This window comes from Glandiceps talaboti, chromosome 21, assembly GCF_964340395.1.
Source record: "Glandiceps talaboti chromosome 21, keGlaTala1.1, whole genome shotgun sequence".
NCBI lineage: Eukaryota > Metazoa > Hemichordata > Enteropneusta > Spengelidae > Glandiceps > Glandiceps talaboti.
In genome coordinates, this window is record NC_135569.1 from 367,757 (window position 1) to 382,282 (window position 14,526).

Below are 14,526 nucleotides of genomic sequence, written 5' to 3' on the forward strand. Positions count from 1 at the left end.
TAACTCTACTGGTATGTTTCTCTTCTTTTTAGACGCACAAGATCCATCTATGCTCCTAGTCCAGTTTCTTCGTTCGGACCAAAAGGTCGCTTGGTGAAGGTGCCCAAGTCCCAAATCATGTAAGTAACTAATATGTTATTACAGTAATGATAACATTGTAAACTATATTATCATGTCTTTGGGTATGATTTGAACTCGCCAACCCAGCTGTATACATGTACATGTAGTCATGATGGTCAAATGGTTAGAGTGTCTGAATTGAAATCTGTAAATGGCTGGGTCAAGCCTCACTGCTACTGTTTGTTTCTGTATTGCTAAAGTCCTTGGGTAAGATTTGAAACATGATTGTGCCTTAGTCAACCCAGCTGTATAATTGAGGACCTGGTAGGATAGAGGTTGCAATGTGAATGCTTTAATCTTATGTGCTTATAGAGACTGCAATGGATTGTATGCTCTATAAAGAAATCGACTTTAATTAATGATGATAGAGGACCTTTGATATTGGTAGTACTTTTCTCTCAAACTTGTTTGTATATGTCCTTTTTATTTTCAATGTCAAGTAAACAAAAGTAACGAACTGAAACATTTATACAGTAGTATGGAAAATACAAAATGTATATAATAGTACTAGTCACATGAATAAAAAATTACACTATTTTTAGCTTTTGGATTAATTTGCATTGTGGTAAAAATGTGAGTAGACAAATATCACACTGGTGGAAAAAATGTTATATAATAAAATGCTGATTTATACAACATTTTGAGGTAATCCCCACCAATGCTTTTGTTTGGATGAACATAGCGGTATTTATGATAAAAGTATATAGTGTTTTCATTGTGGGCAAGAATAACACAGTACTACCAAATCAGATTGATGACAGAGTTTCAATTATTTTTATTCTGACATCTCACACATGGTTTTTGTTACGAATTACACAGACTCTGTTACCTCAGATACAATGATACATTTGATCTCACTGTAATGTGAACACAAATCAACATAACTGTCTGATGAAACATGGAAAATTTAAATACACAACAGTTTATTTGTGTTCACAGTGAGATAAAATATAACACTTACAGTAATTTATACAAGTACTATTGTATTCATAACAACAAAAACACTGTGAGATGTAAAAAAACACCATATGTTGTTGAATTGAAACTCCATAGTCTTACTGGTTTGGTAGTTAGTCTAAAAATCCCATTTGATTTCACAAGGCATTTTAAGAAAATTATATCAAAACATATATTGATGTAGGTGTTATTAACACCCATTTGTTTTCAATACACAATGAATCTAAAGGCAACAAAGTAATTTGGAAAAAAAAACATAAATCTAAAAGCAATAATGTAATTCGAAAGCTACATCATCGTAACATGTGCGTATCTAAAAGTATGTGAAATTATATTCTGAAATGTTTATTTGAATTTCAGGCACGTTACAGACCCAGCAGGACAAAAGTTAACTTGGGAAAAAGATCCACTGTCTGTTCTAGTGATTAAAAAACTATATGATGACCAAATACTAGAGCATTTCAAAAACCTGGCAACATGGCTGTGTAAGGTAAGATGTATGTTAGTGGCTGAGTAGTTAACTTGTGTGCCTCTAACCACTAAAGTCGGGATTCAAACCTTCAAAACCTGGCAACATGGCTGTGTAAGGTAAGATGTATGTTAGTGGCTGAGCAGTTAACTTGTGTGCCTCTAACCACTAAAGTCTAGGTTCAAACCTTCAAAACCTGGCAACATGGCTGTGTAAGGTAAGATATATGGTAGTGGCTGAGTAGTTAACTTGCGTGCCTCTAACCACTAAAGTCGGGGTTCAAACCTTCAAAACCTGGCAACATGGCTGTGTAAGGTAAGATGTATGTTAGTGGTTGAGGAAGTATACAGGGCCGTTGTGTCGTTCTGATCCGAGCCAGGGGTAATAATTGTAAAGAACTTTGAGCACTGTGTGAGAAAACAATATATAAGAACCCAACATTATTATTTAAATTTGATTTTGAGTAATACCATATATATTATTGTTATTATTATTATTATTTCTGTATCAATATATTTGTCGACAAAATACTGGGACATTATATGTATTTAGTTTATTTTATGCAACTTAGGAGAATGGTTGTTCAAGGACTTTGAATTCATAGTTACAGATGAAATTTTTTAATTTGTTTGTTGTGTTTCTACTTTCATGAAAGATAATAATCTGTTAGCTTCTGTTTTACACACTAGGAGAAAAAGATGATAGTGTATGTTGAGACTTCAGTGCTAAATGACCCAGGAATTATACAAGATACAAACTTTGCTGAAGTAAAAGGCAAACTTAATTCTTTCAGGGAAGGTATGTAGTTATTTACATTTATTGATCTCTGACCTTGAGTTTCTGAGGCCAGATTCACCCAGGGTACATCAGTAGTAATGTACTAACCTCCTTATACAGTAAATGGGTTTCCAATTTCACAATTTAGTGAGACATGGATGTGCCACCATCTCGTTTATATATAACCAATCAGAAATGAAATATGGCCACCACAGATGGCAGCAATGCTTACCAACTTCCAATATCTCTGGCCACCACAGATGGAAGCAATGCCAACCAATTTCCAATATCTCAGGCCACCATAGATGGCAGCAATGCTTACCAACTTCTAATATCTCTGGCCACCACAGATGGCAGCAATGCTTACCAACTTCCAATATCTCAGGCCACCACAGATGGCAGCAATGCCAACCAACTTCCAATATCTCTGGCCACCATAGATGGCAGCAATGCTTACCAACTTCCAATATCTCTGGCCACCAGAGATGGCAGCAATGCCAACCAACTTCCAATATCTCTGGCCACCACAGATGGCAGCAATGCCTACCAACTTCCAATATCTCTGGCCACCACAGATGGCAGCAATGCCTACCAACTTCCAATATCTCAGGCCACCACTGATGGCAGCAATGCCTACCAACTTCCAATATCTCTGCTATTTTATGCTCCTATTAAACCTAGATTATTCACAATTAATGATGCAGAAACATATTTTTATTATCTGTAGGTGACGATTTATCAGAAAAAGTTGATTTCATTATCTGTCTAGGAGGAGACGGTACATTATTGTATGCATCTTCATTATTCCAAGAGGTAAGAATGTGACAGATTTAAGTGTTTTATATCTGTTGTATTCATGTACAAAAATAAACTGGTTGGTATGGCTTAATGTCAGAGTTACTTCATCTCACTTAAGAAATAACAATTTTAGTTCATACAAGAAACAGTTAAAATGTGATGAAATTATTTGAACCTTTATCACCTACTAGAAATATGAAATATTACTGAGAAGTAAAAAAACAAAAAAATTTAAAATGTAAATTGTACCAAAATGAAATAATTCCACTGATATAAAAAAAAAAACACACAAAAGACTAATTGTGGTTACCATTGAGCACACAGATTGGATGGGGAGTTGTTAGAGTTTAGGTACTGATGGCCAGCAATTAACACTCTAATGATGGGAATTGTCCTTTAGAAAACTAGAAGCCTTTAGTACAAACTGTTTCAAGTTAACATCAGCAGCTCTGTTTGATACCACCATGCAGAAACAAATAAGAAACTGTGTATTCTACACTGAAATAGCAAGATCACAATTACTTGTTACATTATGAACCAAACCACTTAAAAATACTGCAACTAGATGCAGTCATGTGGGCGTCAATGTTTAATGCTTGCATTTGATGTTTGCGTGCTTGGTAGCATTTCAGTTCATTTCAAATTTCACAAGAAACTTCATTCAATCGTGCTATCTTAAAATGTAGCATGTGCAATTTCTTAGTGGTTTCTGCATGGTTGTATCAAACAGAGCCAGTGAACAGTAACTTCAAATAGGCTGTAAATTGAATCTGTATTGTCACCATGTACACTAATTTCTGTCAATCTCTGGAAAATACCAGGCAAGTAATAATTCATAGCCCATGAATTTGTTCATATTGTGTTGAATTTGAATTGAATACTTTAAACTCTCACTCTGTGTTTAACAGGGCAGTGTACCTCCAGTCATGGCATTCCATCTCGGATCATTAGGATTTCTGACACCATTTGATTTTAGTGAATTTAAAGAATCAATAACTCAAGTTCTTCAAGGTAAGTCTCATAAGGAATGCATCTATTAAAGATGAAATAACCCTCATTTATATCAGCAGCTATACTGGGTATATGATAATAGTTATTGTTGCATACATGCTATTACTGTACCTGCAGTGCCATACTGGGTATATGATAATAGTTATTGTTACATACATGCTATTACCTGCAGTGCCATACTGGGTATATGATAATAGTTATTGTTACATACATGCTATTACCTGCATTGCCATACTGGGTATATGATAATAGTTATTGTTACATACATGCTATTACCTGCATTGCCATACTGGGTATATGATAATAGTTATTGTTGCATACATGCTATTACCTGCAGTGCCATACTGGGTATATGATAATAGTTATTGTTACATACATGCTATTACCTGCATTGCCATACTGGGTATATGATAATAGTTATTGTTACATACATGCTATTACCTGCAGTGCCATACTGGGTATATGATAATAGTTATTGTTACATACATGCTATTACCTGCAGTGCCATACTGGGTATATGATAATAGTTATTGTTACATACATGCTATTACCTGCAGTGCCATACTGGGTATATGATAATAGTTATTGTTACATACATGCTATTACCTGCAGTGCCATACTGGGTATATGATAATAGTTATTGTTACATACATGCTATTACCTGCAGTGCCATACTGGGTATATGATAATAGTTATTGTTACATACATGCTATTACCTGCAGTGCCATACTGGGTATATGATAATAGTTATTGTTACATACATGCTATTACCTGCAGTGCCATACTGGGTATATGATAATAGTTATTGTTACATACATGCTATTACCTGCAGTGCCATACTGGGTATATGATAATAGTTATTGTTACATACATGCTATTACCTGCAGTGCCATACTGGGTATATGATAATAGTTATTGTTACATACATGCTATTACCTGCAGTGCCATACTGGGTATATGATAATAGTTATTGTTACATACATGCTATTACCTGCAGTGCCATACTGGGTATATGATAATAGTTATTGTTGCATACATGCTATTACCTGCAGTGCCATACTGGGTATATGATAATAGTTATTGTTACATACATGCTATTACCTGCAGTGCCATACTGGGTATATGATAATATTTATTGTTACATACATGCTATTACCTGCAGTGCCATATTGAAGATACCATTTCATCCCATTTTGTGAAAAGCATGCGGGAAGTTCATATACATGAAACCATATAAACAGAGGTGGATTTTTACAAAGCTTGTCCTTTTCATATGTACTGGTAATATTAATAGAACCCTCTTACAGAAAACCCCATGACACACATATGAGTGACTCTTTGAATAATTTTCTCATCAGGAGAAGTACCAATCACTCTGAGGAGTCGGTTAAAATGTATGGTAATGAAAGATGAGGTCAGTAGCTCACCAGATGAATCTGATGACAATGACAGTGGAGTTTCTATCACATCTAGGAAAGATAGTTCCAATAATTCAGCATTTACAGTCTGTGAAAGACAGGCAAGTAGATTTCCTTTTCTTTTGATTTATGACCCAAAGAGTGGCAATGATAATGATTTGACCCAAAGAGTGGCAATGATAATGATTTGACCCAAAGAGTGGCAATGATAATGATTTGACCCAAAGAGTGGCAATGATAATGATTTCACCCAAAGAGTGGCAATGATAATGATTTGACCCAAAGAGTGGCAATGATAATGATTTCACCCAAAGAGTGGCAATGATAATGATTTGACCCAAAGAGTGGCAATGATAATGATTTTTAGATTTATATTATCACTTCCAATGTTATTCTAACTATACAGTGATTAGTCATCAAGAGGTCCAGTCCATTTTAGAACTTATTGTGTGTGATGACTAGCTTAGAACTCTTAAGCATCAAATACTTTCCTGCAAAAAGAATGTCAAATGTGAAATTTTTTTGTTATATTTCAACATTATTTTAGACAGGAATAATAGAAATAATACTTATTTGTGAATTGATGATAGAAATTATATTACCTGCCTGCAAAAGTTGTTTGACAAAAATTCTTGTTATTCTGTAAATTCTTGACACATTAATGTTATTTTAGACTGGAATCATACACATAATACTTTCATGTGAATTGATGATAAAATTGTGTTACCTTCTCACCAAATTTTTTTGGACAAAAAATTCTTGTTTATGTTTAAATTTTTGTCACATCTCAACTTTATTTTGAAGTGGAATTGTAGAAATAACAGTCATTCCAAAATTGCTAGCAATATTTTGTATTTGAAAGTTGTCATATTTAGTGAAAACTTAGTTCAGTAAATCGTTGTTTTGTGTACATACATCAATAACTGAAGATGATAAAATAGTCATACCAACATCGCCCTCAGTGCCCAGCTCAATCAAGTGATTTGTGCAGTGTGCTCATTTACAGGTCTTAAACGAGGTTGTTATTGACAGAGGACCAGCTCCGTATATCTCAAATTTAGATTTGTATTTAGATGGAAGACACATTACATCAGTACAGGGTGATGGTGAGTTGATGACAGGTTCTAGAAAATAACAATAAAAAAGTAGTAGTGACAATAGCCCATTGTAGTACCCTGACAAAGCTGATATGTCAGCAAACATTTGGGACTCGCTTCCAAAAAATGCTTTGACTCTGTGAGTAGACATCTTCATTACTAAATTTAAAAAGTGATTGTTGATTTGTGGGTACTAACTAAATTGGAATGTAAGAAATAATGAGAATCAACTGAATGTAGAGTATTTTTGGTAATACAGCATCCTGCTCTTGGAGGATCATAGCTCTGGAAACATAAACTTTGTTCACTGTGACACATCTTCCATTCAACTCCTTTATATTTCCTCCCTATCTTTGGCCCCAACACTGTGCATCAATTTTCTGTGCACAGATTTTCCGCCAACAACCTTTCTAATGACTATAAAAAAACATTTATAGTCATTAGCAAGGTTGTGGGTGGAAAATCTGTGCACAGGAAATCGATTGACAGTGTTGGGATTCTAGATAGGGAGGAACTATAAAGGAGTTGAAATGAAGATATGTTGTAGTGAACGAAGCACGTTTCCAGAGCTACCAGTATGAGGATCATGACAACTTCTTTGATCAGCAAGCTACATGTAATCTCAGGCTCTGTAACTGTCTGTCATTTTGAATGTTGTAAATTATGACCATTTATTTCTACCCATAGTTGAATCACTTGCTTAGATACAGCCATCATAAATATGATGTGTAACTGAAAAATATCATCAATATTTTTTGACCTGAATATCATCCAAGTTGAAAATAATAACGTGTACATTTCACAATGTTTCAAATAACCAAACATCACACAAGTGATCAGGAGCAAGATATTGTTTGAAAATAACAAGCCAATTGGAAGAGCAAATAAACTTATGCAAGTGATTTGTGCATGGAGATTCATTGAAACAATATTTTGATTTGAAATTTTGATTTTTGATGAGAAATGTCAAAAAATACCTTCAATCAGATTTAATTATCTCCCATGTTATTGCCTTCTACTATGCAAATTACATTCTTAAACATAGACTTTCATACTTGCACAGAGAATGATGTTACATTAACTATCATACCTCCCTCTGTGTATAGGCTTGATAATCTCAACACCAACGGGTAGTACAGCATATGCAGCAGCAGCAGGAGCTGCTATGTGTCATCCCAATGTTCCTGCAATTCTTATCACTCCAATTTGTCCACACTCCTTATCATTTCGACCAATAGTAGTGCCAGCCGGTGTTGAACTCAAGGTATGTTTTATAAAGTATGTGGGGAGAGGGGGTCTAGGAAAGGGGAGAGCAAGCAAGTAAGTATGGTATGGTGTATATCTAAATCAGTTATAATGGTATTTAGTTTGAGAACTTGAAAAAGGCAGTTTTAGAGGAAATACTCATGAGTGCTCAGCAATCCTGCTATCTTAATAATGATAATAATGGTTTATTTTACAATACTGGCGTGACCCAAATGACAGAGTTGAAATAAAACAAGAACACCACCACTCATTCTTGTAAGACTGTAGACAACCAGACTAATGAGAGATAACATAGATATGATAGTTTTACTGTACTTAGATACACGTTGTGTAGAGTGTGTGTATATTGATGTAAATGTCGTAAATTGAGCAGCCATTTCCAACAAGTGTATATCCTTGACATTGTTGTAGAGGTTATGGTACAGATGTACTATTTCTGATAACTTTACATCTGTTTAGTCATTGTAGAGGTTATGGTACACATGTACTATTTCTGATAATTTTATATCTGTTTTGTGGTTGTTTAGGTTATGGTACCTACTGACTCACGTAGTACTGCCTGGGCATCCTTTGATGGTAGGAATAGACAGGAAATACATCAGGGTTGGCGGTAAGTTAAGAGACATAGTGACTACAGATTGGTTGTCAGGTTTGGCTGTAAGTTGACAAGACATAGTTACTACAAAATGATTGTCACCTTTAATATATCATAGAATATTTTGAGAATAATAGACAGAGTCCATCAAGATGCTCTAAAATTTCCTGCGGGAAACACAAGTTTTTTCACTATCACAAAACCAACAACTGAAATTTTGAAAGCCCAGATTTTGTTATATTTAGAGGTCCAAGGACCCAATATTGGGTGTTTCAAGCAAACACTTCCAAGTTCCAGCCAAAATCTGTCAAAGAGCGCCCTCGGTTGCCAGATTATAAAATCTTTCATCTTTCCAAAAATCAGAACATGACATGGCAATACATTTTTAGGGGTCCAAGGACCCAACATTGACTGATTCTGACCCCACATTCCCAGCCCAAATGAGCTGTCAAATAACACCCCTAGTGGTCAAACTTGAGAATCTTTCATCTTTTTGATATCTGGAATATGGTGTATTGATACAGTATTTGGGTTAGAGGTGAAGAGTATCAGATCTACGTTGTTCCCTCTTTACAACCTATACTATGATTACCAAGTGTTATCTCTGAAATGCAAACACAACATAAAGTTATTGCTTACATTTTACTTTTCACTGGTGTTCACAGTGTGAAAATCACGACCTCAATTTATCCAGTTGCATCAATCTGCCGTGACGACCAAGTTAGTGACTGGTTTGACAGCCTAGCAGAGTGTTTACATTGGAATGTTAGACTCAGACAGGGTAAAACAAGAGAGAGGAAGAAATCAAAAGATGTGGAAGCGGATAAGTAATCGCCCCTATTTACCTGAAATAGACTGATCCATGTGTTGAAAACATATGGAATAAACTCAACTTTGCATAAAAGAACTGATGAAATGATCCATCGCACAAAACTGTTTTTAAAACTGCAAAATATTCCATGACATCGTACTGTTGCAGGGTAAAAACAACTTTTTTTATTGAACCAGCTCAATGTGGTTTTATATTAAAAACTAAGGGGTGATCGCACAACAAACGTTCACAAGTGCAACATTTTCACATATATATATGATGTAAACCATGCTGAAAATTGCAAGTCACACCACTATGATAGATGCAAGAACACATATACAAATTTAAAATACCAACTGGAAACCCAACACTGTATATCACATTAGCAGTGAATTTTAATCAACTTATCAACATCTCAGTATATCTACATCTCAGTAGTAACACAGAAACGGTTATCATTGAAGGTGTGAAAGTTTTCAAAATTTGGTTAGAAGTGCGAAAATGAAGTTCAGCATAATTACATAAGAACCTCGCCTCGTAAGGATTCATGTGAGTTTAAAATGTCCACATAACTTCTCTTTCATGAAATTTGAACTTTCAATACATATGCACAATCATGAACTGATGGGAAACTATAGAGAGTCAGTGTCTCTGAGTTATTTCCATGATATACTGAACTTTTTTGCAAGTGGTCAAAGTAATTTATTCTTTTGTGGGTAACTGCACAGGAAAAGTGTAGAATCTTGGTGAGATCAGCTGAACTTTTTATTATCTGTCAGCTGGATATCACCTTAAGTAAACATTTTATACAGAATTTTAACAACTATACTATGGATTTTTTTTTAAAGTGAATGTCTTCCCAGGAAGCCACCTTCTGACTGATGTCAATTTTTTTAAATATCAATATAATTATACTTTGATAGATATGTAAATATTTAATCCAGACAGTGTAATCTATCGAAATATTGTCATTCTTGATATCACAAGCTATGCACATGTTGCCATGGTAATTGTTATGTTTTGACAACACCATCAGCTGGTCATTTCTATGTCTCAGTTTTGTACATCACCATGGTTACTTGCGTAACTATTGCCTGTGAGAAAGTGATTACAATAGGAACCAGTTAACTTTCAATAGAATGTAGTCTGACATGATAAGAATCTGACTGTAAACTTTGCAACTTTTTTGTCTGATTCAACAAAAACCTTTTCCATCATTGCTACATTGTATCAGGTGGCTCAACCCAAAGTTGTAAAATTGCTACATTTTATCATCTTGCTCAACAAGAAGGTAAGTATAGTTGTCACAAGGCAGATGACATCGTGTATTTGGTGAACTGGCTTTTGTTGTAGGTTAGTTTCCATGCAATGAACCTATAACTAAATGTGAAGTTAAAAGTTCCACCCTACAATTTATGTAAAAGTATGTCTCAAATTTATAAATTGACAAAAGTCTCATTAGTAATTTCATGAATCCTATGGTATTTGTACATTAATTAAGGTTTCACTTTTTCCTTTAAAATATACATTTATGTAACAAAGAATTTCTGTCAAATATATTCAGAAATTAGCTTTTATTTCAGCCCAAGTTGATATTGAAAGAATGGAGAGAGAAAAACATCAAAATAACTTCCAGCAAAGATTACACTGAAACCAATTTTTATTTGAATGGTTTAGCTAGATTGTAATGAAAATCATATGAAATATTGAATTACTTATTTCTTAATTCTGTAAATATGAAACTTTTAATAACCAGTGTACAATTTTATATACTTTGTTTAAAGATTTTAGTGGGCAATGCATCAGAAAAAAGTATCGTACTTTGTTTGTCAAAGTCCTGTTTGATTCATTACTTACTAGTATGTGGCACTATTGCGTTAAGAGTGTTGCGTCATAGTGTGGTTAACCATCTTGCAGTCATTTTCCTGAAAAGTATCACAAGAGGGCAGTCTAGATGTGGAATAATGAGTACTATTGACCAGTACAATCACATGACTGTATGTAAAGCAGTCAACAAAACATCTCCACAAGATCCTGAAGATTACATGAGCAACAAAGTTTAATAGTAAAATGTTTTTTACCAATTGAGAATGTAACCTCATCATGCTATGCTATGAAATAATAATGTATTTTCAAGGCTACAGTAATCCAGTCAACTATCACAGGCCCCACACGTCTGCTCTAAAAGCTGTGTTTTCCAAACAGCACTCCTAGTGGCCAAACTGTACAATCTTTTGTTTTTCCAATTACTGGACTACAGCATATTGAACAAATTAACACTTTGTCTGTCTCCAAAAAAAATCAACTTGATAGTCATGATATATTAATATGTTGTACACATTGCAATTATGATACTTTTTATTTTCAAGTTGATTAATTTGTAGAATGATAACTTGTAGAATTATCAGCACTAGAGTGGAATTTTGAAAGTGTTACAATGTCATCCAGTTGGAGAGCCAAGCCAGTAATGGGTCAATGTAAAACATATCAATGTGTATTGATATAGTAAACATAATTATAATTTTGTAACAGAATTATGATATCCTTCTTGGTTGATGTTGTCAGGACAACCATAGGTTGTTTACTAATCTTATACTTATTAAATTCAGAAATTCAAATACAGTTGTCACGTGCATCTATGCAGCACCCTGTTAAATCAGTAGGAAACCAGCATACCTTGGGGAGACCTTGTGTTGATCAGTGTGGTCAAACTGAGTATCATCCTTCCTACATACAGACAAGGGACATTTTTAATCAAACCCAGCACTCTCTGGTCTCAAACCCAGACCACTGGTAAGATGCACACAAGATAACTGCTCAGTCACCAACTCCAATATGACAAAATGACATGAACAACCACAGTAAGATGCACACAAGTTAACTGCTCAGCCACCACCAACTCCAATATGACAAAATGACATGAACAATAATGTATAACAAGGACAAACTATTCACCTATCGAGAGTCTCACTGTATGCACGTTAAGCCCATAGAAATAAATACTAACTGAAAGTGTGGAAAGTGCTGAATCAAACTTCCCATGCACATACAGTCATATTTTTCATACCTCAGACCACTAAAAGTCTGAGATAATATCGAGGTGTATTACGTCATAATATGCTATAGCTTTGCAAGACTACTCTTCCATCACTGTCCCCACTCCACCCTCCCTACTCCTAAACTAATTTTCTTCGTCGTGGATGAATCTTCAAAATAAACAAATACATTCCACATCTAGATGTCATTAGAACCTAACATTTCACTGATGCTTCTGTTATATAGCAAAGAATACATTAATTAAACTATGAAGAAATCTTTGTATGTTATTTCGTATTATTACCACTGCCTTAAATATTTTGTTGTATTTCCAAAGAGGGATATTGTTAGATTTATGGCGTATGTAATGCTTAATTGTGTAAATAGAAAAGAGACTTTAGAGTCATATCAGGCCATAAAATTTGAATGTATGTTCAGAGATGTGGCTGTGATGATAAATGCATTTTCAACCATAACAGGCAAGATATTGATGCACAAGCAGTTCACTGGAAAAACAAAATATACCTCATTAAGAAAGAAAGGAACATAACTTAACGTGGCCATATGGATGAGGATTGGGTATTTATTTGGGATTTTTAATTTATAAAACAATTTTATCATGACATTCTACTTAAAAAATCAATGTGAAACAACATGTGCCAAGCTCTTGTGTGTAGCTAAATACATTGTAAAAGACTGATAAATGTGTAAAATGTTTGTTATTGTGTACGTACAATAACAACATTTTTTACACATTTTTTTTAGCTTTTTGCAATGAATCGAGTTACAAACACAGACTTAGTCAATGTTGTTTCATATTGATTTTTCAAGTTGGACGGTATCATAAAATTGTTTTATAAATTAAAAATCCAAAATAAATACCCAATCCTCATCCATATGGCCACTTTAATGTTATTGACACAACTCAGAGTGTCTTTTTTGGGGGGATTTTGCATTGTATATTTTACCAGGCACAATGAATGATATGTTTTAACAGCCATCTTGGATTGCACAATTAGCCAGATAGGTAGTTCACAGCCATCTTGGATTGCACATTCAGTCCTTTGACATTCATCTTGGATTGCACATTCAGTCCTTTGACAGCCATCTTGGATTGCACATTCAGTCCTTTGACAGCCATCTTGGATTGCACATTCAGTCCTTTGACAGCCATCTTGAATTGCACATTCAGTCCTTTGACAGCCATCTTGGATTGCACATTCAGTCCTTTGACAGCCATCTTGGATTGCACATTCAGTCCTTTGACAACCATCTTGGATTGCACATTCAGTCCTTTGACAGCCATCTTGGATTGCACATTCAGTCCTTTGACAGCCATCTTGGATTGCACATTCAGTCCTTTGACAGCCATCTTGGATTGCACATTCAGTCCTTTGACAGCCATCTTGGATTGCACATTCTGCCTGTTGGCCACCATTGTGTATTGGATTGGATGATTTGCACCATTTTTCTCAGATATTTCGGATATGAAAATGATCTTAGTAGAATTTCATCCTAATACTGTCTCAGAATTGTGAAAATTTGAACAGTGCAACAATTATGTTACATGATTAAATCAGGAAAATGTGCAATTTTAGAGAAAAATAATATCACAGGAAAATTGTCAATCATTTTAGCATTGATTGTACTGTACTGTATGCACCATTCTCAATGTTGTGTAATATGCTGACATTGATTGATATGGAACTCCTGAATTTGATCAACTAAATAATGTTGTATATACTGGCAATTATTATCTCCATATCTATGATTTTGTTTATAATCTAGTCTTTACTTGGGTCAGAATTAAAACAATTTACAGAATATGATTGTTGGTGTATTGTTTTCAATCAGATATTTCACAGTGTTTTTCCCAAGAGTAACTTGAGTAGGTAAAGTCTACCTTTGTACTCAACTCATTTTACCATAGTCCCAAAGGTCCAGTCCTTAGTCTGCTAATGTAACCCCTCGCTACTCATGCATATAAGCAGTAACAACACCTGGATCATTCAGGCTAATTTGACCATGTTCCCAACTAAATTTGAGGTAAAATATGCGAGAAAAACGTATTTGCAGTTTAAACCAAAATTCATATTATCACTTCTACATAATTGCTCATTAATTGCTACTGACAATCAAACTAACTTAGTTTTAGACTTATGAACAAAAAT

At 34.5% G+C, this 14,526-nt stretch overlaps 1 protein-coding gene across 3 annotated transcripts in view; it reads left to right on the plus strand.

The window, feature by feature from the left end:
* Positions 1 to 14,269, plus strand: part of LOC144451361 (NAD kinase-like) — a 32,765-nt gene extending 18,496 nt beyond the window's left edge. For 2 of the 3 annotated variants that reach the window (XM_078142172.1, XM_078142171.1), the window contains exons 2-11: positions 33 to 119; positions 1,438 to 1,567; positions 2,236 to 2,344; positions 3,051 to 3,136; positions 4,030 to 4,132; positions 5,491 to 5,651; positions 6,557 to 6,656; positions 7,754 to 7,911; positions 8,441 to 8,523; positions 9,174 to 14,269. In XM_078142172.1, the coding sequence (XP_077998298.1) occupies positions 33 to 119; positions 1,438 to 1,567; positions 2,236 to 2,344; positions 3,051 to 3,136; positions 4,030 to 4,132; positions 5,491 to 5,651; positions 6,557 to 6,656; positions 7,754 to 7,911; positions 8,441 to 8,523; positions 9,174 to 9,339 (1,183 nt within the window). In that variant the 3' untranslated portion in view covers positions 9,340 to 14,269. The remainder of the gene's footprint in view (positions 1 to 32; positions 120 to 1,437; positions 1,568 to 2,235; positions 2,345 to 3,050; positions 3,137 to 4,029; positions 4,133 to 5,490; positions 5,652 to 6,556; positions 6,657 to 7,753; positions 7,912 to 8,440; positions 8,524 to 9,173) is intronic. The other variant, XM_078142173.1, reaches the window with a different exon arrangement.
* Positions 14,270 to 14,526: the final 257 nt, after the last annotated feature.